At 47.4% G+C, this 25641-nt stretch overlaps 2 protein-coding genes across 8 annotated transcripts in view; both read left to right on the forward strand.

Annotated features, from left to right (window-relative positions):
- The window catches only part of AP3B2 (adaptor related protein complex 3 subunit beta 2), a 91729-nt gene extending 87217 nt beyond the window's left edge, over nt 1-4512 (forward strand). For all 4 annotated transcript variants that reach the window (XM_047795934.1, XM_047795935.1, XM_047795936.1 and 1 more), the window contains 5 exons: nt 172-400; nt 825-909; nt 1159-1256; nt 3830-3968; nt 4071-4512. In XM_047795934.1, the coding sequence (XP_047651890.1) occupies nt 172-400; nt 825-909; nt 1159-1256; nt 3830-3968; nt 4071-4221 (702 nt within the window). In that variant the 3' untranslated portion in view covers nt 4222-4512. The remainder of the gene's footprint in view (nt 1-171; nt 401-824; nt 910-1158; nt 1257-3829; nt 3969-4070) is intronic.
- A 9546-nt stretch (nt 4513-14058) lies between these two features.
- Nucleotides 14059-25641, forward strand: part of CPEB1 (cytoplasmic polyadenylation element binding protein 1) — an 80350-nt gene continuing 68767 nt past the window's right edge. For 2 of the 4 annotated variants that reach the window (XM_047796343.1, XM_047796345.1), the window contains exon 1: nt 15115-15352. In XM_047796343.1, coding sequence (XP_047652299.1) covers nt 15215-15352 — 138 coding nt within the window. In that variant the 5' untranslated portion in view covers nt 15115-15214. Of the gene's footprint in view, nt 14539-15114; nt 15353-15622; nt 15795-25641 lie in introns of those variants that run through there. The other 2 variants (XM_047796347.1, XM_047796349.1) reach the window with 2 other exon arrangements.

The raw sequence follows: 25641 nt of genomic DNA on the forward strand, positions 1-25641 counted from the left end.
ACTGAGCTGGGGCAGGGACACAGCTCTGTGCAGCACCCTGTGGTGTGGATTTGTGGAAAGGGGGTGGCAGAGGGGATAGCTTTGAGTCCCTGTTGCTGGGACCAGAGGTGGGGACAAGGCTGGGTCATGGTCTCTCCTTCTTGTTCCTTTCCATATCCCCCTCCCCTCTAGCTGCTGAGTCCAGTGTCGGGTGTCGGGAGGCAGGAGCTGCTGCACCGGGTGGCTGGCGAGGGGCTGGCTGTGGACTACACCTTCAGCCGCCAGCCTTTCTCTGGGGACCCCCACATGGTGTCAGTGCACATCCACTTCTCCAACAGCTCTGATACCCCCATCAAAGGCCTGCACGTGGGCACCCCCAAACTGCCTGCTGGCATAAGCATCCAGGAATTTCCTGAAATTGGTGCGGAAGGGACTTGGACATGGTGGCAAAGGAGGTTCCGGGGAGGGGGTTGGACTTTTGGTGGCTGCTGAAGCCCCCCCTCTTGCCAGGCCAGAGTCTAGGCTCTGGAGGCATGGAGGTGGCATCTAACACAACCCATGCCCTTGTGCACAAGATAGACTAGGACATGAGTGAGTCCACATTAGGGCATGAGGGGCTCGAGGCTGGGTTGTTTCAGCACTGACTAAATGGGGTGAGGGACTAAATGGGGAAGCATGTTTAGGCTTCAGGAAAAATCCAGGCACAGTCTCTAGGAGCCCAGAAAACCAGGATTCCATAGCGGGATGGTCAGCTCTGGCAGTGGAGGGGAGAGGGGGCCTGGGTTCCAGGCCTACCAGCTGATGGCATCTCCCTATCCCCCTTGCCCTGCCTCACATGGCTGCAGAGTCCCTGGCACCTGGAGAGTCTGCCACTGCTATCATGGGCATCAACTTCTGTGACTCAACCCAGGCGGCCAACTTCCAGCTGTGGTATGTGTCCTCCTCATGGGGGAGTAGGAGGATGGCTGGGGAGAGGTGGGGTCAAAATTAATTGGAGCTGGGGGTGTGGCACATGGGGACACCCTATGATCTGCTGGGTCGGGAAGGCATTGCAGGACCTCAGGGATGCCCTGATGCCTCTCCTGCTGCTTCTCAGCTCTGCCTCTGGACAACGTGGGAGGTGAGGAGAGAGCAGCTGGCCTCACTCCCTCTCCCTCTGTCTCCTCCCACCCTTCCCAGCACCCAAACCCGACAGTTCTATGTCTCCATTCAGCCACCTGTTGGGGAGCTGATGGCCCCCGTATTCATGAGTGAGAACGAGTTCAAGAAGGAACAGGGTGAGTGCTCCATGTGGTGGGCAGGGAGGGCACTCAGGACATCCTCTGGGGCTCATTCAGCTCCTCCATATGGTCATGCTCAGGGAGCCTCAGTTCCTGCAGACAGAGGGAGGCCTCACAGCCTGTGGCTCCAGCAAAAGCTTCACAGAGGCCAGGACCCTTCAGTGAGGCCTTGGAGAGAGTTGGGACTCAGCTAGGCAGAAAATTCTAGGCCAGAATTCCAGCTGCAAAAAACATTAAGAGTAGGTGTTAGTGAAATTTTACAGGAGGAGTGGAGGGGAGCAGTTTGCTCTGGGGAATAGAGCAGTCCTTAGCACTGGGGAATAGTGAGAACAAAGCTGAAAATATGTCTGGACTAGTTTCTGGAAGCCTTAAATGCTAGGCTAAAATATTTCAGCCCTTAAATTTCAGAGCTGGAAAGGGGTCACAGAAGTTATTGGGTCCATTTCCATCATTAGAGAGAGAAAGACTGTTGACTTCATTTTTGTAGCTGTGGAGGAATGACTGAAGTTTTTTGAGTGAGGAAGGGGCCAAGGTGAGACCTCTGCTCCAGAAAGAGGGATCTGGCACCATTTACAGCTAGGACTGGAGTTGAGATCATCTGCAGCAGGAAAAAGAGGCAGAACATCAGAAGTGGGAGAAAAGATGGGGCTTCATGGGTCCTGGCTTTGAGTTCTGAACCTGCCCCTTGCTTGGTTTGTGACTTTGGACTAAATTCTGTGACCAGTTAATAAGGCTATTGCAATAGTTCTGATGAGAGGTGGTGAGGATGAGGATTAGAGCCGCAGCAAAAATAATGAAAGGCTGAGGTGGAAGAGAAAGAAGCCTCAGGCATTTGCCCTATGAAAGAAGAGAGGAGACATATCATGGCTTTAGAATGTCTGGCTTAGATGGTGGGGAGAATGGCAGTGCCGTTCACCTGGACCAGGGCTTGGTTAACTTTTTCTGCAGTGGGTAGTCATAAAACGAATGTTTTAGGCTTTCTGGATCTCTGCTGCAATATGCTTTTGTAACCTAAGAACAGCCACAGATAATACGTAAATGAATGAGTATGGCTGTGTTCCATTAAAATTCTATTTATAGACACGTAAAATTGAATTTTGTATAATTTTCATGTGTCATGAAATATCTATCTTTTGATTTTCACTTCCACACTTAAAAAATATTTAAAAAAACATTGTGAGCCATGCAGGCAGTGGGTTGTCCTTGGCCTTCATGCTGAAATTTGCTAAACCCCTGATCTGGAAGAAAGAAGAGTGAGTTGTGTAAGGTACAGGGAAGATCTTTGTTAGTTTCGGGTAAGCCACTTTTGAAATAGATTTGGGAAATTCAGGAGGAGGTGTTTAGCACGCAACTCTCAGGAAACACTCTTAGGCTGGAGTCAGGAGCCTAGAGGTGGTAACTGAAGCTGTGAATATGAGTGAGATCACCCTGGGAGAGAAATGGGTGGAAAGATAAGAAGGCCAAAGACCTTCTTTGAGGAAAAGCTTCATTCTTCATGAGAAAAAGGGCAGGAGGAGGGAGAAGAGAAGGAATAGACCAAGAGGTGGGAGGAGAACCATGAGCAATGAGGCAGTGGAAGATAGCCTTGGCTGGTCTATAGGCCAGGATAGGCAAAGACCTTCAGATCCAGAAGATAGGAAGCTACTGACAACACAGAGAGAGTGGGGACTGAGGCCAGTTGTCGTGGGTTGAGAGAGACCAGGGCTTGAAGAAATGGAGTCCGCTTTGGAGGACCTTGACCGTGAATGGGGAAGCAGACGTAGCACTGGCATGATGAGGGATCTTGCTTCTGGAGAGGTTTTCTTAGCAACAGGGAGACTTGAACATGGACAGACTAAAGGTATAGGGGCAAGAAAAGGTAACTAGTCAAGAAGGGAGAGGATGAAAGCAACAGAAGAGGGATGTTCATTCTTAAAAGGAGAAGAATGGAGGAAGCAGCAGGACCAGGAGAGAGAGACTGATGAGGAGGTGGGCAAGAGGGGGACAGAGCAGCGCACAGGCTGGCTAGAGTGTGAGCGGAGAAGAAAGGTCAGCCCTATAGAGAGAGGGTTTCTGAGGGTGCTGTGAGTGCCCAGGGGCCTCAGGAGCCCTAGCCGGGTCTGAAAACTTGCCACAGGTGAAATTTTGCTACTTATGAGGGCTGCATGTGACGACTGGACTCTGGCCCATCTGGTAAGGACCAGCAGCAGCCACTAGTCATCTCTTTAAAAGGACTCAGCCTCCAGGAGCTGGGAGACATGTGAACTTGGGTTGGAGAGCCAACCAGGAACAACCAAAGGATGTTGGAACCAGGTGGAGGCAACCTCTAAGTACTAACTGGCCACCAAGTCCATTGGCTCCTCCCAAGGGGCTGGTGGCCCAGATGCCAAATGAGTCTTTGGTCAGCAATATGGATAGAACCCTAAGTGGGGTAGGGGGCTGACAGGCCTCCCTGAGGGAGGCCCAGGTCCGAGAGGCGGTGAGGACTCAGACCTGCCCCTCCTGAGGAGGACCTGGTGAGGATGCTCAGTGGGCAGATGCAGGTGTCCCCACCCCCCACCCCCCGCCCTCATCATGACCTCTGCCCCCAGGAAAGCTGACAGGCATGAATGAGATCACAGAGAAGCTCACATTGCCCGACACCTGTCGGAGTGACCACATCGTGGTGCAGAAAGTGACAGCCACTGCCAATCTGGGTCGTGTCCCTTGTGGGACATCTGATGAGTACAGGTATTGACCACCAGCAGAGGGGAAGAGATTGGCTCTTGGGCTGGGTTTGAAGAAGGGGCCCCATGCCCCAGGGTTGAGCCCCTTCCTCTACCCATACTCCAGGTTTGCAGGGAGGACACTGACTAGTGGGAGCCTGGTCCTGCTGACCCTGGATGCTCGGCCCACTGGAGCTGCCCAGCTAACAGTCAACAGTGAGAAGATGGTGATCGGTACCATGCTGGTGAAAGATGTGGTACAGGCTCTGACCCAGTGATCGCGAGTGCTGTGACCTCTCTGACCCCCACTTCTCCCTCCCTCATGACATCTAGGCTGTTAGTCTGTCTGTCTGTCTCTCTCTCTCTCTCTCTCTCTCCTATCAGAGTCCTCATTCCAGATTGCATCGAGGGTCCTCTCTCCCTCCCTGGTCATTGCCAGGCTCCCTCCTAACTCCCCTCTCCATGGGTTCCTTAGTGACCTGTGCACAGGACGACAGTGCCATTCAGTCCTTCCAGCTTTCTGTGGCTATTTAAGTAGCAAAATCTCAATAAAATGTTTTCTCCCTAGATGCTGGCTCCCCTTTCCTTTCTTCTGGCTTCTGCCTGAGGGGGTTAATGGGGGCAGGGAGGGGGCAGGGGAAAGCTCCTAAGAGTGACTGTGTTTGACCCTTGTGATTGCCACTGACCTTCTAGGGGAGGCTGTGACTGACTCTCAGAAGTGACTCTGGTTGGACCCCCAAGATAACCATCGTCAGGTCTCCAGGCGTCTCTATGGATGAGACATCTGATCGGGGATCGGGAGGCCAAGCCAGAAGAACTCCCTGGTCTTTTTTATGAGCCTCTGCAAAAATGAGGCCTCTTTGACATCTGGCAGTCCCTTTTGGTTCCCCTCAGGGGTTCTTGGGAAGGAGAACTCATAATGTGGGGAATTCCCAAAGATAGACGCAAGGCTCAAAATATGTCAACTGCATCTAGACATGGGGCCTAGAGCCCTGACCTAACTGGGGCCATGACCAACTGGCCATCTTGGAGGGGGAAGAACAGGAGATGTAGAACAGTGCTTCTCAAACTGCCCTTTATTAGATCACCAGGGGATTTTGTTAACTTGCAGATTCAGATCAGTAGGTATGGGGTGAGGCCTGAGATTCCACATTTCTAACAAGATCCCAACAACTGATGCTGTTGCTCCATGGACACACTTGAGTAGTGAGGATGTAGAGCCTTCACACTGTGGACAAACCTTCTGGGGGTAGTGGCAGTGAGGGTCAGGGCCCACCCTGATACCTTTCCTGGTGAGGAAAGAGGCTGAGCAGACCTTGGTTCCTAAAGGTGTAATGGGTGTTCCATTAACAGGTTCTGGGGGGGGAAAAAGTCTATAATCAAATAAGTTTAGGAATCATGAATTTAATGCAGTAAGTTTCCCAAAGGCATTCTCAGAGCCTTTACTATGCTCCTGTCCATTGTGACCACTCCCCCAACCCCTTCCAAGCGGGGCTAGACCTCACAATGTTATCCGCACTTGGTTTTGACCTTAGGATGCATTTGTCCCAGAACTTGTTTTGTTTTTGTTTTTTGTCTTTTTAGGGCTGCACCTGCAGTATATGGAAGTTCCCAGGCTAGGGGTTGAATCAGAGCTGCAGCAATGCTAGATCCGAGCCTCATCTGTGACCTACACTCCAGCTCATGGCAATGATGGATCCTTAACCCACCGCGCAAGACCAGGTATCAAACCCGAATCCTCATGGATGCTAGTCAGGTTTGTTACCACTGAGCCACCAGGGATATCTTGTCCCAGAATATCTTGATTGACTGTGTTAAAAGAAACACACTCCAGTTACGGTTCGAGATGTGCTGCCTCAGCCCTGATCCTCATAACCAAGACTCTAGTTCTTTGACTTTACAGCCCTAAGGGTCCCTAAACAAGTCTGTTCAGGGAAAGACAGGGTGAAGCAGGTGTGGCTCTCTTCTCAGGGAAGGAGAACAAAGACAGTGCCAGGGGACAGCCCTGCCTCCAGCTCCAGGGACTTATGGGGCTCTGTGGCACCAGAGAGCAGCTGGGGCCCGGTGCTTCTTTGAGAGCCTTGGGGCCCCAAAGTCTCCCTGGGATCACTGTTTTTGTCACTGCAGGCTCTGAGATGGGACTGATCCACCCATCATTGGCAACCCGGATAGTGGACTCGTTTTTGCGTTTGTCTGAATCAGCAGTGCCCACAGCAGGAAGAGGGTGGAGCACCTTTCTAAGAAAGTAGAACAAGGACCATCAGACTGAACTACAGAGCAGACTAGGAAGGGCTCTTAGGACTCTGCCTGTGCACAGGAGGGGTTGTGGGAGGGGCCCAGAAGTGGATAGAAGCAGAGGGACTGGCACAGAGACCAAAAGTGCCCCCAGCAAGGGTCAGGTGGAGCATTGGTGAGGTCCAAGTGTGGTCTGAGCCTGACCGCAGGCCTTGACAGGTCAGAAGACAAGGAACTCAGTGAGGGGCTGAGAACAGGAGCTTAGTCTGAGATGGCTGCAAAGTGGTGCCCTGGCAAATGGGTAAGAGGAATAGCTTCAGTTTCTGGTGAGGCTGCTGTAGCTAACTAGCTGCAGTGGTTGGGAATAGACCCATCTAGGGACACAAGGAAGCCACTCCAAGGACCCTAGAGTAGGGGACATTAGCTGTGCCCATGCCTGAACCCCCCAGCCAGTCAGCCCTAGGGCAAGCCCCTGTGCTCCTTCTGCCCCTTCTGCAGGGCATTTTGAGGGTCACCTCCTAGCATAGCCTGCAGATCAAAGGGACAGACGTTGGGTGTGTAAGTCAGTGTGACAGGACTGTCCCTGGCCTTAGCAGGCAAATAAGGGAAAATAGCAAACATCTGACTCCCCCCTCCCCCCTGACACACACCCAGAGGCCTGGCTCTTGGCCAGCCAGGATCCCCACTACCAATTTCTTCCCAGCCTCTCCAGCCACATTCATGTCCCTGTTAGTCACACACATTTCTACCATGCTCCACATGATGCAGTATGTCGGGGGCGGGGGTGGAGAAAGACCTGCCTTCGGTCCCTCCTTCCTCATTAAGCATTTACTGAGCAGCCAACATGTGCTAGGCACTGTGGTGGCAAAGAAGCTATAGGACTGAGGTATGCACCAAGGAGGGATTACTCAGCCCACTGGGTCCTGTTTCATTCCACCAGCCCACACTTGGCTGCAGAGCCTGCTGGGTTGGGAGAGCCCCAGCTCAGGGGTGAGGCAGGACGAGAGCTATAGGAAGGATGTGCATGGGTCTTCCTGCTATGATGGCCTGGTCAGTGTCATCTCCAAGGACGGTGAACCAGCTCTTGGAAGGGTGAGGCCTAGGATGGGGTTTGGCGAACAGGGGGATGAAGTGGGGTACATCCAAAGGAAAAGAAGTGCACACCTTCTTGGATCTTGATGGTGCTGGTCTGACCCTGTCATCTTCTCCCCCATCCCACTGACCTGTCCTCTTAGGGCCACAATGTTTAATTTTGACTGTTGGGAACCCCCAACCTGGTTACCCCAATACTGCTGAGAATGCTTGGGGTCACTGAGGTTTGGGACAGTGCTGAGGAGAGTAAGCAAACCTGGGAGTCATTTCTTACCTGAATGTCACTTTTACCTTGAAAGTCACTTCTCATCTTGCTGTCAAGGACCCTCTAACTTTAGCCCAAGAATCTACCAGAGTGGAGCTTCCCAGTGGTACCTGGGGAACAAAGACTGCCAACAGCTCAGAAAAATGTTTCTGCCTGGGATTTTCCCAGATACCTGTGTTCCTGTCTTTGAGACTGTTAAAAAAAAAAAAACAAACCTTTTAGGTATAATAATCATATAGACAATTGTAGAAACTGTAAGCATGCGATCTGATGGGTTTTCACTGAATGAATAACCCATGCAAACAGCATCCAGATCAAGAAGTGCAATAGCACCCCTCCCATGTGCCTCCTTCTAGTTTGGGGCTGTGTTTTTTTCACTCAGAGATCAATCGCAAAGCTTTGCAAAGGTTCAATACCAGACTGCAAATGGCGGTGGGATCCAGGAAGGCCTGCACGAACTTGTGCCTGGCCATGCCAACATGGTAGCATATGAATGCTCTCTGGGGCTACCGGACCTGTTTACCAACACCCCCTGTGGTAGGGGCGGGGTGTGTGGAAATCAGTGGGGTTGTCTTTTTGTGAAGAAACAGCTCTAAGGAGAAAGGAACTCTTTTTTATTGTTTTTTTTTTTTTCAACTTCAGATCCCAGCCGACTCTGCAACCTACACCACAGCTCATGGCAACGCCAGATCCTTAACCCACTGAGCGAGGCCAGGGATTGAACATGCATTGTCACAGATGCTAGTCAGATTCATTTCCATTGAGCCACGATGGGAACTCCCTGTTTTTTTTTTTTTAACTCATTGAAGTTTATTACATTTATAGTTGTACAATGATCATCATAACCCAATTTTATAGCATTTCCATCCCAAACCCCCAGCCCATCCCCCCAACCCCAACCTGTCTCCTTTGGAAACCGTAAGTTTTTCAAAGTCTGTGAGTCAGTATCTGTTCTGTAAAGACATTCATTGTGTCCTTTTTTTAAATTCCAAATGTAAATGATAGCATATGATGTTGGTGTCTCACTAACTTCGCTTAGCATGATAATTTCTAGGTCCATCCATGTTGCTGCAAATGCCGTTATCCCTTTCCTTTTAATGGATGAGTAGTATTCCATTGTGTATATGTACCACATCTTCTTTATGCACTTCTCTGTCGATGGACAGTTAGGTTGTTTCCATGTCTTGGCTATTGTATATAGTGCTGCAATGAACATTGGAGTACATGTGTCTTTTTGAGTCATGGTTTTCTCTGTATAGATGTCCAGGAGTGGGATTGCTGGGTAGGGAGGAAGGAACTCTTGAGGGCTTGGGCTTGGTGACCTTGATCTATGCCTTGATGTGCTGGGATCCCACCTTCTGCACCTGCAGAGGGAAGGCAGGGAGAGATGAGGTTGGGAGAGGATGAGGGGTGGTCCTTCTCACTAGGACTAAGGCAAGACTGAGACCCTGGGCTCCGGACAAAAGTGGCTGCACATTCTCCAGTAAACCCCTAAACTCTTCAGTTTCCTCAGCTGCAACAAAGGGGATGGCCTCTTAGGTCCCCATGTCTCCCCCTGCGCTGAGACTTGAGGCATCCTCTAACCCCTTTATGAGCATCTCAGGACAACCAGCACTCAGCTTCACCCGTGATCAGTGAGACAGCTGACCTCCAGTGATCCTTGCTTCCTGGCATTTGCACCCTTGTGTCATCCTCTCCTGTGGCTTATCAGGGTTGATGTGTGTAAACAATAGGATACTGCAGAAGTGAGAGTATATCATTTGTGAGGTTAGCTTGTGAAAGTCACTGCACCTCCATTTCAGTCTCTATCTCTGTCTCTCTCTGTCTCTCTGGCCATTTGCACTAGAGAAAGCCAGCAGCCCTCTGGAGAGGTTCAGTGACGAGGAACTGAGTGAGTTTGAGGTTGAGCTAAGAGGCAGATCCTCCAGCTCCAGGCAGAGCTTCAAATGACTGCAGTTCCGGTTGCCAGCTTGACTGCAACCTCAGGAGAGAGACTGAGCCAGAACCACCCAGCTAAGTAATTCTTGGATTCCTGACTCTCAGAAATTGTGTGAGACAATAAATATTTGTTGATTCAATCTGCTTAGTTTTGGGATAACTTAACAGCATAAAATTAAAACAATGCACCCCCCAACCTATTCCTAGGGTATCTGAAAAGTCCTTCAGAGCAGTTTGCTCCCACATTCAGTGTCAGTGGTGTGCTGGAGCTGGCTCATACTAGCTCATGAGCACTGACTGGTAGTGCTCATATTGGTAGTTTGAACTCAGCCATGATAGAAGTATTTATGCCACAGAAATAGGTGAATACTATAAATCACTGCCCTCCCTGCAGACAACTGTCACTTGCCAGCACACCATTGCCCTTTACCTCTTTAAATAATTATGATATATTTCAAGTTTAAAGAATAAAATAACCTCTTGTGTACTGATCACCCAGTTTAAGGACTAAAGCACTCATCAATTCACTGGATACGCCCTATACACCAAGCTCTTCCCTCCCCACCCAAAGTAAATCAGTATTCTGAATTTTCTATTTATCAATGCCATGCATTTTTTGTACTTTTACTACATGCAAATGAAGTCCTAAACAATATGTTGTATTGTACTTCACGATGGTAATGAACTACATGTTTTAAATTTTGTATAAAATGGCATTGTAGAGTATGTATTTGCCTAATCTTGCTTTTTTTCACTCAATGTTGTTTGAGTCATCCATGTTGATATGATTAGATTTATTTTGTTTACTCTTATGTATATGTAGTATTCCATTGTATGACTAGACTACAATTTATCCATCTACTCTCCTATTGGTGGGTATTTAAGGTATTTTATTTTATTTTTGCTTTTCTTTTTTCTTTTTGACCACACAAACCACATGCAGAAGTTCCCTGGGCCAGGAATTGAATGAACCAAAGCCACAGCAGTGATAATGCTGGATCTCCAACCCACTGCACCACCAGGGAACTTCTATTTTTGCAATTTTGAATAACACATCTATCCTGCCTTTTTTAACACATGTGAAAGTTTCTCCAACACATTTCCCTGGGAGTGAGATTGTCAGGTCATAGAGTATACACACCTGCAACTTAACAACATTGCCAAATTGGTTGCCAGAGTAGCCAGACTTCCCCTCAAGAATGTTCATAAGAGTCCAATTCAAATTGCCAATCAACAGGAGAACAGAGAAATAAATTATGGTATATCCATACAATGGACTACTGCTTAGCAGTTGAAAAGACTTAACTATTGCTACCTGCAATGATATGGATAGATCTCACAGATGCTATGTTGAATGAAAGAGCCAAAAGTTTATGAAGTCCTAAAATGCTCAGAATGAATCGGTGAGGAGAGCTCTAAGAGTATTAGTTACCTCAAAGAGAGGAGATTAAAGTGGGAAGAGATCCAATGGAACCCTATGGGGTTCTGGAAGGATTTCCTGCCTTGATATGGGTGGTGGATATGTAGGTAGGTAAAAAGTATCAACCTGTACACCTAAGACTGTACACTCTGTGCACTCTCTGTGGGTTACCTCTTAATTTTAAGAAATGTGGAAAATAAAAGCCCCAACCACAGTGGCTGAACCAGTTTACACCCTAACTGGACGTGAGCCTGCTCTTGGGACAGTGAGACTTTTCATTTGTCTCTCTGGAAGGTGTGAAATGGTATCCTACTGTGTTTCATTTGCATTGCCCTGCTTATTGGTGAGGGTGGGCCATCTCATACATGTTTGTGAGACATTTGGGCTTCCACTCCTGTCAACTGCCTGTTCCAATCTTTGGCCCATTTTTCTATTTGCCTCATTGCAGAAGTTCTTATATATTCTGGAATCTAGTCTGTTGTAGATCATGGATTGCAAATACCTTCTTCTAGTCTATGACTTGTCTTTTCAAGTTTTGGATATCTTTTGATAAACCAAAGGCTTAAATTCCAACGCGGTCAAATTTATCAATTTTCCTTTGTATCCTGTGCTTTAAATATCTTTTTACAAACTAAAGGCTTAAATTCCAAGGTAGTCAAATTTATCAATTTCCCTTACATCCTGAGCTTTAAGCATCTTTTGACAAACCAAAGGCTTAAATTCCAATGTGGTCAGATTTATCAATTTTCCTTTACATCCTGTGCTTCTTGTTCCATATTTACAAATTTGGCCATACTCTGAGGTAATAAAAATATTCTCCTAATATTTTCTTCTAAAAAAATTCCAAGTAATGCTTTAAACATTTGTATTTTTAACCCTCTTAAAGTTTATATTTGCGTATGATGAAAGTTGGGGCTGATCCACTTTCTTTGGTCCCACTTAGAGGGCATGAAAAAAAAGCAAAGAATATGATTTCTTTTGCAGAGAGCTTGGCAAAACTTGAGTAGACACGATGTGCTTACTTTACCTTGTGGTCTTGAGTTCTAAATGAATCCTCCTTCTGATCTTCTCCAACCACGGAAATTTTCTCCCTGCAGTCTCCTTTCTCCTTTTAGCTCTCCGACTGCTGTGGAGGCACCTGAGCATGTAATACAAGGTCTCTCCTGTCTTTGTAGTACATGCATTTAAAACTTAGTCCAGCCAATTACAGTTACACTTAAAACCTGTATTGTAAATCTGGGGCATGACTGCCAGAGATGGTGCCAGGCATAGCTCTGCTCAAAGGCTGTTTGTTGACTGGGAGAATAGATAATGCTGCCTGTTTGTTCCCACTACTTCTGCCAGTGACCAGCTGTGGGGACTTGACCAAGTCATTTCATATCTCCAGCTCTGCCATCTTCCACCCCCTGCCCCCTGTGAATCATGGACAGCTTATGGTTAGAGGTACTATTCTTCCTGGGTCACTTGCATGGCCAAGAAAGGGCAGGGAAAGGACTCTTCAGATATATGATTGTATGTGCACTCAGTCACCCCTTTCTTCACTGCCTACAGTGAGCTCTGGGGTCATTCAGAAGGAACTGAACGCATAAAGATGCTGGACATTTTGCTCTTATCTGGTTAAGGCTTCAGGCTCTGAAGCCAGATGACTGCCGCATTTAAGTTCTCATTGTTCCACTTCCAGCTGCGAGTGCTTAGGCTAGTTAATTTCTCTGAGCTTTAGTTTCTTCTTCTACAAATGACTTAACATAGGCAAAACACTTAGAGTTGTGTCAAGCACATAGTAAGTGCTCACTGAAGATCATTTATTATTACCTGCAACAGAAAGTTTAGGAAGAGGGATTTTATGCAGCAGAAATTTCTGTTCCAAGTCACCTGAAATATGCCTTAATTGTCTATGCCTGGGAGTGTTAAAATATGAAAGAGCTCCCAGATACCTGTTCCTCTGGGCACTATTCCAGGTTTCAGATTCTTATCTTGCTCAGCTTTGGGTGAGGGAAGAAGGGATGGAAAGGATGAGCTGCATGAGGCCCCTGGACACGCTGGGCTTGGCTCTTTAAATTTGAATTAGTGACCAAATTTAAAAGTAGGAAGATTTCACCTTAAAAAACAAAACAAAACTGCATTTCAGCTGAGCAGAGATGTCATTCCTACCTGGTATCTATCAACTAATTGCCATTTAAGATGTGTCTTGGGCCTTCTTAATGGTGTCATCCACCATCATTTGGCTCTTGGGCTGTATGTATTTGGGTGTGGCACCCTCCCCACCACAGGACAAGCAAGATATACCATCTCGGATGAGCTGTCCTATGCTGTTTGTGGGCCAGGGTGAGACTTGTGGGTGGGTTGCTCCTAGGGAAGAAAGAGCCTCCAGTAGGGCCGGTGCAGGAGGGTTTCAGGGAAGCTAAACTAGAAGGGGTGGCTTCCTGGGCAGCTGGAATGAGCCATCTTGAGGAGGGAGGGCACATGGCCAAGCAGCTCTTCTGAAGGGGAAGAGATGGTGGAGCAGTTTATGGCTAGGGGATGCCAGGGCCCCCTCTTGCCTCTCCCTGCAGCCATCCCCCTCTCTGGTCATGACCTCAGTAACCCAAGGAGGTTCCTGCATGGGGATATTATATGGCCAACTCTGTCACTGAGTCCTCCTGTGGACTTCTACTCCAGCATCTGTTCTTACCCTCGCCTTCTCCCATTAAGCCTCCTGCAACAGTAAGCTAGACCGTGCCTTCCTCTCCTTCCATCGCCTCTGCACCTCCCTCCCTTTAGCCATTAGAGCCAAGCCAGCCTTCCAGGACGGCAACAGCCCCACTTTCCCATTTGCTAGGAGGAACCTTAAGCACAGTGAGCGCTTTATAGAAGAGCATCAGCTGATGAGGTAACAGATACACAAAACACTTAGTGATGCGCTACAAACGCTGGTCCCTTAAAAGAGACCTAATACTGCCATTCTCTTGTTTACAATTCTTAATACTTCCCCGCTGTCTGCAAAATAAAGGTCCTTCACAAACTGGGCTCAGGCTTCCCTCCTGCGGCATCAGCACGCATTATCCTCCGCCCTGGTCACATTGAGCTGCTCTGTTCAGCCCTCCTTCACAGCCTTTGCCCGATCTCCCCGCCAGGAATGCCACCTCCGCCTCTGTGCTTGCCCGGGGCTTCCGGTCCGCTCCCGCCCCGGCTACCCCAGGACGCCGTTCCTGACAACCGCCCGACCCATAGTGGTTTCTTTTCGCCCCTCGACCCCCGCCCCCTCTCTTGACTCCTGAAGAAGTTTCCCATCGCTGTACCGCAGAAGCGTCGGAAGCGATCTCCCCAGGGAACTGCGGTCCGAAGGGGACCCCTGGTGTCTATGGAACTTTCCGGAATCCCCGGACACCCGCGCACCATCTCCTCCCCTCCCCCCATTTTCCAGCATTCGGAACAGCGGGTGTAGAGTGAGCGCGCCTGCTGGATCCCAGGAGGGAAGGCTCAGACAGGGGGTGTAGGGTTGGCTCCCGGCCTGGAGGAGTTCTTGGAAGAAAAGAAGCGTGGACACTGCAAAGCGAGCTTTACTGACGAAGCTACATTGCCGCCCCGTCGCAGGGACTTGGAAATCACGCCCTACTTCGTAAGGGGTAAACTGAAGCTCAGAAGTGACTTGACCAGGGTCATTAGGTGAGCGGCGTGCTTAACCTAGCTTCTCGGCGGCCCAAGAGTGTAGCTTTGGCCAGCAGGGGCTGCGGCCGCAGAGCCCGCCCCCGTCCGGGCGCTCGGCTCCAGGTGGGCGGCCAAGCCCTCCGCCCGGCTGGCTGGAAGGGGCGGGGCCCCGGGCGGGGCCGACACAGGTGCTTCTCATCCGGCCCGGAGGGGGGTGGTGCGGCTCCGTGGGGCTTTATAAGAGGCCTCGGCTCGCTGCAAAAATAGTGCCCACGTGTCTGTGCGTCCCTCGCCGCGCCGGCCTGCCGCCCGCCCGCCTGTCCGTCCGTCCCGCAGGGCCTCGCCAACCCCATGGCGTCCCCGCTGGTAAGAGCTGCCCGCCGCCTGCCGCCCGCCAGGGCGGGGCTGGGCGGGGCCGCGGTCCCGGCCGCGGCAGCTAACGGTCCGCGCGCAGCCTCGGCCGGCTCCGCGGTAACCTCCTCCCTCCCCCCACCCCCGCCGTGCGCGCGAGTCCCGGGCGGGGCGCGGGTCACGTGCCCACGGGCGTGGGGCCTCGTGGAGGGGTGTGTGGCGGGGGGGGGGGTAGGAGCCTCCTCGTGACTCAGGGCCTTTGGCTTTAAAGGCGCCGCGGCCCTCCGGGGGCGGCCGGTGGGGCCTCGGAGCTGCGCTGCAAACTCCCGTTGGCCTCGAGTGTATGTCCAGACGGGAGCTAGCCGGACGGAAGGGCGCCCCCGCGCCCGGAACACTTCCTTCTCCCGCAGCCGTCGCACGTGAGACCCGAAGCCACCGGCGCTGGGACCTCACGCACCTCGCAGCGTTCCCCGCGAGTCGTGTTCGTACCCAGTGGGCTGCGGGGGCGGACGGCCCGGGCGGGGCGGGACTGTTGGAAGCGGAGACCCCACCCCCCTCCCCCCGCGCTCTCCCAGCAGTGGGCCTCCAGTTACCAGAGAGCCCCACGACGGCAGCGGGCGCGGCTCCTTTAAGGCGGAGGGATCAGGACCCTCGTGCGGGCAGCGCGCGCTTCCCTGGCCCGGGAGGTCACGTGGCTTCACACGTTCTATTGGCGCAGGAACCGGAGTTCTGGGGGCGGAGTTGGCTTGGTGGGGTCAAGCGCGGGTGGGTGGTCGGCACGTGTAGCGCAGCTTCACGCTGGGGAGCCCGCAGCCCGGAGGCGGGTCTTGGGGGTGTGGGCGGAGGTGCCCCAAGTGTGGAGCCGACCTGGGCCACATCTGCGTCGTTTTCCCCACCCCGGGCTCCCTGACCGATGGAGAAGCGTGAGTGTGGCCTTGGCTTTGTCATTCTCCCCTCAGTCCAGGACCGGAGCAGGTGCCCACACTCGCGTAGGGGGTTGGTGCAGACTCAGCCTTAGTCTGGTGGAGCAGTGGTTGTGGGGGAGAAGCAGATTGCTTTGCTGTCAGGCCTATGCCTGCCCTGAGCCCCTGGGGGTGGGGGTGGGGGAGCTGTGGGGGGAACTCAGGCCCAGCAAAGGTTACTCACCTTTGGCTGTCCCACTTGGCGTCCTTCCCCGGCTTTTTCCTCGAGTGGGTGTTGTGTATGGTCAAGTCGACCCTGACTTTCTTGCGTCATTCCTCGTAAGTGGCTCAGCGCCGCTCAAGGGACTGAGAAAGACCAAGCGGATCCCTGGGTTCTGGAGCACGTGCTCATGCGCTTGGGTTCTTTTTTGGTGGCACTTTGCGCCTTGCAGGCCTTGCCCCTTTGCAAGCGCCATCTGCTAGGATTACTGGGGAGGCGAGTGGGAAGCACGGAAGACTCCACGACGACTCTCAGACCCTGGGTTGTCAGCCGTGGTCCCCTCCCCCACCCTACCCGCACCCCTCTGCAGGCTGGGCTCTGCTTAGCGCTGCATTTCGCTGGCAACCGCCTCCTTTGGTCTCCCTGGCTACCGATCTGCCGCCTCACTCTCTGGCACCTGAGTAAACTGCTGGTCTGCGTCATTTGCTGGGCGAGGGGCGAGTGGCCGGAGTTGGTTCTCTGGAAGCCACAAGTGTGCTACCTGCTTTTTGTCTGCGCCTCAGGTGACTGGGCTGACATGTGCCAGCTAGAAGTGTGTGTCTCTTGAGGATAGTTTGCACCCTTAGGCTCACGATCTGTTGGAGCTTGGGGACACATGCTGGGTTAAAAACAAAAATAAATCTAAACAGGCAGAAGGAAACCTTGGAAACCTCGCGCTGGTGGTGGTTTTCCTGGTTGGTTTGTTTTTATCGTAGGTGGAAGAGGAGTGGAGGGAAGTTCTGCTTCAGAAACTGCGTGGAGCTCTGGGCTGTGGGCAGCCCCTCAGGAGTAGAGTTTGGAACTGACCACTGGTCTTGGAGTGTCCTTGTTGAGCTTGCGTTGACTAAACTGTTCCCAGAGCACCTTGTCATAGAGATTTGCTTTTGCCACAATGAGGTAACTTTAAGCTTGAGGAGTGGTCTGGCAGTCCCTGCTCAGTTTATAGAATTAGGATTTGGAAGTCGACTACCATATATGAGTCAGTCTTTGTAGTATAGAAGTATCTTTTTACTCCTGAAGGTTATCTCATGTGGAGGAGGGAAGTTGTGTCAGCCAATACAGCAGGCAGGAGGTTAGAGAACTGATGCATATGGTGAGTGATTGTAGAAACGTTAGCAGTTTGGATTGGGCCATAGGCAGTTGATGTAGGAATGGCTCTGGTCTTTGACTGTGGTACAGTGTACCAGTGTCCACGAGGCTGGAAGTGGAGGAAGGTGGTAAAAGTAGTAAGACTTCAGGCTCAACACCAAGCTTGATAACAAGCTAATGATGATAGTTGACTTTATAAGTATTTTCAGGGGTCACCAAGCTATCTATATTGTTTTTAATCCTTAAAATAGGTTGCAAACCCATATTCGTACAGGGCCTTGAGGTTACGTGAGTGAGTGGAGAGAAAGAAGAGTAGGACCTGCTGAACTATAGAATTTACCCTAAAGGAGAGCTAGTAGCTGCAAAAATGTGGGTGCAGAGTTAGCGGATCTCTGACTTCTTTACTAGTTAAGCTGATAATCTCTATTGTTTAAATGTAGCAATTAGAAAATGAAGGATTGAAGCAACACCATTCTGAAGATTTGATTCAACTTGAGGGCCAGTTTGGGATATCTGTCTTAAAACATTTTTTTTGGGGGGGGGGACCCTCGCCTGTAGCATGCGGAAGTTCCAGGGATCAAACCTGTGCCACAGCAACAACCTGAGCCATTGGGGAGACAGTGCCAGATCATTAACCTGCTGTGCCACAGGGAAACTCCTTAAAATATCCCTTTTGTATTCCCCACCCCCTATTTTGCAGATAATAAAACAGGCTTAAAAATCAAGTCACAAGCCTATTAAGTGATAGAACCAGTGTGCGAGTCTAGGTCTTCCTGGTGCCATAGCACAGCCTATCATGTGTATTCTGGTATGTCTGGGGAGTTGGGTTATTAGTGGTCTACGTTGTATGGAATGTGCAGTAGTCTATGGGCTGGTCAAACGGAGACTTAATGGCATTTGAGGGACTCTGGTTGCTGTGGAAGTCATTGTGGGTCTTCCACCATTAGTGCAGCAGTGTTGATGTCGGGAGGAATGTGCTGTGTCTATCATTCCACGATGTGTGTCAGAGCAGTTAGCTGATCCTGAGAGAGCCAGAGGTCTGAAGAAGTCAGGCTCCTCCCACTGTGGGGGTGACCCTCCCAACTCTGCACAAAAGACTTTCCTCTTTCAGGACAGTTAAATTTCAGTAACATTTTCATTCTGAGACAAGGCATATTTGAAATTATGTAATTGTTTTAAGACCTATAAAAGTAGAAAGATTATTAAATCTCACCTTTTTCTCTCTTCGCTAAAATTTCCATAATCCTATCTCTTAAGCTTCCAGGAAGAATTAATAAGGGTTTTATCAGGACATGGCAAAATTTTCTGGGATAAGCTCCCAGGGCATAAAAGACCCCTGTGCCAAGAATGAGGGGCTAGGATTTCATTTCGGGCAAAACTTAGAATCCTAGCAGTGTACATAGCCACAGTAGCAGATGTGAAGGGATATATGTACCTTTGTTTTTGCATCTTACTCCCAAAGGATTTAAAGCATAAAGAAGTGAAGAGTATATTCAGAGACTTTACCAAAGGAATTTTTCAGTGAGAATGCAGACTCAAATACAAACCAGACACCTTTTTTTGTTTTTTTTTTTAATTACCTGTGGTCTGGGAAGTTTTTGGAAAGATGGAAACTTTAAAATGTTATCTATCTCCACCTGTCATTAGAGGCCAAGCACTCTGCTATGAGTTCAATGTTTATGAATTTAGGGATGGAGGGGAAGGGTGTGAGATGACTAAACTAGTTCTCTGCTGGTATTTTAGTGTTTATGTGATAGCTAATATCTAAGCAGAGTTTCTCATTCATTGTTTTTAGCTAAATGAGTATTCCCCTAAAATTGCTACCTGTTTGTTTAAAGGGCAAGGGAATTAGTGGGTAGTGTTTCTGACTTAAAGTTTAGGGTAGGCATGTGTGTCAAACCCAGATATTAGTTAGGCTCTTGTCTTCAGTAGCTAGTGGTAGAGGCAGTAAAAGAATTGTAGGATCAGATGGCAAATTACTTTCTCTCATATGGAAGGGCTATGCTAATCCCATACTCTTTTGCAAATCTGAATTTTCTTAGGCCGTATATAAGCTGTAGTGACTCCGGGGAGAACTTGCCAGAAAGCCTGGGGGTAGGGGATGAGAGGAATAGGAAGGGGGTTGGACTAGAGATTGGAGTGGAGACAGTTACATGAAGAATTTTTGCTTCTCTCTGTTGGTTGAATTAAAACCCGAGAAACACTGATTGCACCCATTCAGTGTTTGGATACTGCTAACCCCCTCCTTTGCCCCACATATTGTAGCTTTGGTAGTACCAGTACCCTTTGTTTTCTTTCCTGCCATTTCTTGCAGGCTGATTTTAGTTATACCTGTGAGTGAGGGTACGCCACCTTCTGTAAGCAGAGATTCCAAATGCTGAAAGTATTTATGTTTAAGATAGGACCTCCAAAACAAGACTTTTCCCAATTACAGTAAACTGGCTGAAAAGATTGAATTAAAAGGTACATAGTGTGTATAGTATTTCATTTTTTTGCCGTAGGAAAATCATCTGACTTTCCATAAAAAGTCAGTATCCAAATTTGAGTGTTAAATTTACATGATAAACGTAATTTTCAGAGTTTTGTTATTGGGTTTTAAAGACTCCTGTTGGGATTATTTTGCCTTCTTTTTTAAAAAAATTTTTTGTTTGTTTGTTTTGTCTTTGTCTTCTTGGGGCCGTACCCATGGCATATGGAAGTTCCCAGGTGAGGGGTCTAATTGGAGCTGTAGCCGCCAGCCTGTGCCACAGCCACAGCAACGCAGGATCCGAGCTGCACCTGCAACCTACACCACAGTTCACAACAACGCCGGATCCTTAACCACTGAGTGAGGCCAGGGATCGAACCTGCATCCTCATGGATGCCAGTCAGGTTCGTTAACCACTGAGCCATGGCGGGAATTCCCTCTTTTTAAAAAATTTTAAAATCTTTTTTGGCTGCCTCACGACATATGGACTTCCTGGTCCAGGGATTAGATCTGAGCTGTAGCTGGGACCTACACTACAGCATTGGCAAGGCTGGATCCTTTAACCCACTGTAACGGGCTGGGGATTGAACCTGCGTCCTGGCACTGCAGAGACGCTGCCAATCTCATTGTGCCATAGTGGGAACTCCCATTTAACCTTCTAAATATATAACAGTGAGTGTTTTTAAATAACAGGAGTGGAGAAACATTCCAGACTAAATGGGGTTGAGCTTTGCTTTCAGAGGTGCAGAACATCATTTAGGCCTGGATAACATTCTGCTGCTTTCACTTTTCAGTATTCCTGCATGGTGAGAGCACCTTTTTAGATTATAGTGAGTTAACACTGTTTTGATTTTTAAGGCATTTTGTGATGACTTTTCTTGAGGTAATTGGAGAATCCTCAGAGGGCAGATCTGAAGATTGATTTGTGAGGTAAAAGTGGGTCACAGTTGCGTGTAGCTGCTGTTTCTGGGAGTGACTTGACTATAATAGTGTTACTGGTTTCTTTATTCTTGCCCAAATGTACTGTCCTGACAGGTTTAGCACTGTGGCCCGAAGTCTCCTTTGATAAAGGTGTGGGAGTAGCTTTCCTCTTGTTGAAGGAAAGCAGTTACCTCGAAGGGCAGGTTGGTTTTTTTGTGTCTTTTGACGGAACACTTAATCTCTTACTACCTAACACCTGTGCTCTCTGCATCCTGGCTTTGTACTTCTGGCTCTGACACCATCTGTCTCCCGAGTCTGCCCTTTCTCCTGAGACTGTTTTTTAAGCTGTAATTTTGGAATTGTTTTGAAGCTCAGGAGGTGTTAGAGACCTGTCTGCCTTCCAGGTATATCTTAGAGTTGACACTAAGCCCATATTATAGTGTCTGACTATTTTCACAGACAAGGAAAATTAAGTTTAGAATGAAAAGTGGTTGTTTATACAATGAGAGAATGATAAAGCCAAAACTTGGAACCCCAGTTTCTTTATTTCCAGGCTAGTGTTATTTCTAGAATTCATGCATCTTGCTATATTGGTCTCTGATTATCTTATTTTACTTAAAATTTCCACTTGGTTCATAAAACTTTGGGTTCCTGGTTTTTCTTCTTCTGTCTGATGGATCTTTCCTTGTCCTGCCTCTTAACAGGCTTCCTCCTCCTCCCACAGAATGCCACATTCCCTGTGGCTCGTTCTGTTGGCTCATTCTTGTTTTCTTATACAGAGAGCCCGTATGTTCTTGTAGCACCAGTTCTCACTCTATGTGGTCAAGTTTTAGGTTGAGCTCTTTAACCCTGATCATTCTCAAGACCCATAGTTCTGATTAACCTACTGAATTAATGTCTCTGTCTGAGGCATATTAAGCATAGCAGATCTCAAAACAACCAGTTTCATCCCTTTCCTCATCTCCTGGGACTAATCCAATTCTGTCTCCTCCACCCAATTACTGGTCTATTTTTTTCCCCCTGACTACACTCTAGTGTCCCCTTGGGGGAAAGAATGGTGTTTGGGTGGTTTTTGTTTGTTTGTTTGTTTTAATTTTTGCATCACTAAAGGCCCCAGTACAGGAGGAGACTAGGTAAACATGTCCTTGTAGCTTTCCTGAGAAACCTCTTCCCAGTTTCTGTAACTGTAAAGGCTTGCTGTGCTCACTTTGTCTCCCTTGGCCCCTCTCATCCCTTCTCCATTCCCATCGCCACCATCCAGTTCTCCTTTGGATGAATATTTTCAATCTGATCTTTCCACCTTCCTCCTTAGTAATTCCTGCTTATTCATACCTACCACTCTGTGTGGAGCTCTGCCATAGTAATGGTTTTATTGCTCCCCAGATCCTTGGTCCTTCGGTCTTAATTGTATGTCCCAATCTGAGTAGTGAGCTCTGAATGAGAGGGCCTTTTCCTATATCCTTTCTAACCCGCTGTGCACCAGGGCAATAACTAGAGAGGTGTTAATAAATACAGAAGTTTCAAAATGAAACTCAAGGGAGTTGCTATTGTGGCTCAGTGGCAACTAGTGGCAAGACTAGTATCCATGAGAATGTGGGTTTGATCCTTGGTCTTACTCAGTGGGTTAAGGATCTGGCATTGCCATACCTGCGGTGTAGGTTGCAGATGCAACTCAGATCTGGCATGACTGTGGCTATGGCGTAGACCAGCAGCTGCAGCTCTGATTTGACCCCTAACCTGGGAACTTCCATAGGCCGCAGATGTGACCCTAAAAAGGAAGAAAAAACCAAAAAACAAGCCTTGGATTTTTGGACTTGAAGAAGCTGAATTTGCCTCTGCTGGTCAGGAGGTTATCCCAGCTCCACCATCCTGCTACTTTTCCTGCTCATATTGCCCTGCCTGAGTTTAGGAGGATCAATCTCTCTCTCAATTTTTAAAAATTTTATTGAAGTATAGTTGATTTATAGTGTTGTGATAATTTCTGCTGTACAGCGAAGTGATTCAGTTATACATGTACAAACATGCATTCTCTTTCAGATTCTTTTCCCACATAGATTATCACAGAATATTGGGTAAAGTTCTCTGTGCTATATAGCAGATCCCTGTTGGCTAATCATTCCATATGCCTCAGTGTGCATATGCCAGTCCCAAACCCCCAGTCTGTCCCTCCCCCTTAACAACCACAGATGTGTTCTCTATGTCTGTGAGTCTGTTTTTGTTTTATAAATAGGTTAATTTGTGCCTTATTTTATTTTAGTCTTTTGTTTATTTTAGGGCCTCACCTGTAGCATATGAAGGTTCCCAGCTAGGGGTTGAATCAGAGTTGTAGCTGCCTACCTACACCACAGCCACAGCAACTTGGGATCCGAGCCATGTCTGTGACTTGCACCACAGCTCACAGCAACGCTGGATCCTTAACCCACTCAGTGGGGCCAGGGATTGAACCCACGTCCTCGTGGATACCAGTCAGGTTTGTTAACCACTGAGCCATGACAGGAACTCCTGCACCATATTTTAGATTCCACATATAAGTGATGTCATATGGTATTTTTTTCTCTTTATGACTTATTTCCCTTACTATGAGGATCTTTAGTCGCATCCATGTTGCTGCAAGTGGCATTATTTCCTTCTTTTTTATGGCTGTGTAGTCTTCCATTGTGTATGTGTACCACATCTTTTTAAAATTTTTAATTTTTTTTTTTTGCTTTTTAGGGCTGCACCTGCAACATACGGAAGTTCCCAGGCTAGGGGTCAAATTGGAGCTGCAGCTGCCAGCCAGTACACCACAGCAATACAGGATCTGAGCTGTGTCTGCAACCTACACCACAACTCACAACAATGCCAAATCCTTAACCCACTGAGCGAGGATCCTCATGGATACTAGTTGGGTTCATTACTGCTAGCCACAACAGGAACTGCCTGTACCACATCTTCATAATCCATTCTTCCATCAGTGCCCATTTAGGTTGTTTCTATGTCTTGGCTATTGTGAATAGTGCTGCTATGAACATCTGGCTCGTGTATCTTTTTGAATTACAGTTTTGTGTAGACATGTGCTCAGGAGTGGGATTTCTGGATCATATATGGTAGTTCTATATTTAGTTTTCTGAGGAACCTCTATACTGTTTTCCACAGTGGTTGTAACAATTTACATCCCCACCAAAAGTGTAGGAGGGTTCCCTTTTCTCCACACCCTCTCCAGCATTTGTTGTTTGTAGACTTATTAATGATGGCCATTCTGACTAGTGTGAGGTGGTACCTCATAGTTTTGATTTGCATTCCTCTAATAATTAGTGATGTTGAGCATTTTTTCATGTGTCTACTGGCCATCTGTATGTTTTCTTTGGAGAAATGTATGTTTAGGTCTTCTGCTTATTTTTCAGTTGGGTCGTTAGCTTTTTTTGTTGTTGAGTTATATGAATAGTTTGTATATTTGGGGAATTAAGCCCTGTTGGTTGCATCATTCTTAATTGTTTTCTCCCATTCTGTAGGTTGTCTTTTTTTTTTTTTTTTTAAATGGTTTCTTTCACCGTGCAAAAACTTCTAAGGTTGATTAGGTCTTATTTCTTTATTTTTGTTTTTATTTTTATTGCTTTAGGAATCTGACCTAAGAAAACATTTGTATGGTTGACATCAGAGAATGTTTTGCCTATGTTCTCTTTGAGGAGATTTATGGTATGATGTCTTATGTTTAAGTCTTTAAACCATTTTGAGTTCATTTTTGTGTGTGGTGTGGGGGTGTGTTCTAGTTGATTCAATGCAGCTGTCAGTTTTCCTTGCACCACTTGCTCAAGAGACTGTCTTTTTTCCATTTTATATTCTTGCCTCCTTTGTTGAAGATTAATTGACCATAGGTGTCTGGATTTATTTCTAGACTCTCTATTCTGTTTTATTGATCCATGTGTCTGTTTTTGTATCTGTACCACACTGTCTTGATTACTGTAGCTTTGTAATATTGTCTGAAGTCTGGGAGAGTTATGCTTGTTTTTTTTTTTCCCCTCAGGATTGCTTTGGCAATTCTGGATCTTAACAGAATGGTTCCATATACATTTTTGGATTGTTTGTTCTAGTTCTGTGAAAAATGTTATGGGTAACTTGATAGGGATTGCATTAAATCTTTAGATTGCTGTGGATAGTATGGCCATTTGAATAATTTTCTTTTAATCCGGGAGCATGGAATATCTTCCTGTTTCTTTGAATCTTCTTTAATTTCCTTGATTGATGTTTTATAGATCTCAGCATATAAGTCTTTCACCTTCTTGTTCAGCTTTATTCCTAAGTGTTTAATTTTTTGGTGTGATTTGTAGAGGTATTTTTTTATATTCCTTTTCTTAATATTTTATTGTTAGTATACAGGAATGAAACCAATTTCTGAATATTAATCTGGTATCCTGCTACTGTGCTGAATTTGTCGATTAGTTCAAGTAGTTTGTGTGGAATCCTTAGAATTTTCTATATGCAGTATCATGTCATCTGCATGTGGTGACAATTTTGCCTTTTCTCTTCCAGTTTATTTTATTTTTTGTCTGATTGCTGTGGCTAGAACTTCCAATATTATATTGAATAAAAGTGGAACATCCTTGTCTTATTCCAGATTTTAGCAGGAAGGCTTTCAGCTTTTCTCTGTTGAGTATTATATTGGTTATGGGTTTGTTATAAATGGCTTTTATTATGTTGAGGTATGTGCCCTCTATACCTACTTTGGTAAGAGTTTTTATCATAAATGCATGTTGGATTTTGTCAAATGCTTTTTCTGCAATTTATATCGTTGATCATGAGTTTTTGACTTTTCTTTTGTTAATGTTGTATATGTCATTGATTTGTGTATGTTGAACCATCCTTGTGAAGTTGGGATGAATCTCATGTGGTCGTGGTGTATAATTTTTTTTATGTGTTGTTGGATTTGGTTTGCTGAAATTTTGTTGAGAATTTTTGCATCTATATCCATCATTGATGTTGGCCTATAATTTTCTTTTTTGTTAGTATATTTGGTTTTGGTATTAGGGTGATGGTGGCTTTATAGAATGTCTTTGGGAGTGTTTCTTTTTTTTTTTGAAAAGTTTAGGAAGGATGGGTATAAGATCTTCTTTGTTTAGTAGAATTTGCCTGTGAAGCCATTGGGTCCTGGATTT

Source organism: Phacochoerus africanus, chromosome 9 (assembly GCF_016906955.1).
Source record: "Phacochoerus africanus isolate WHEZ1 chromosome 9, ROS_Pafr_v1, whole genome shotgun sequence".
NCBI lineage: Eukaryota > Metazoa > Chordata > Mammalia > Artiodactyla > Suidae > Phacochoerus > Phacochoerus africanus.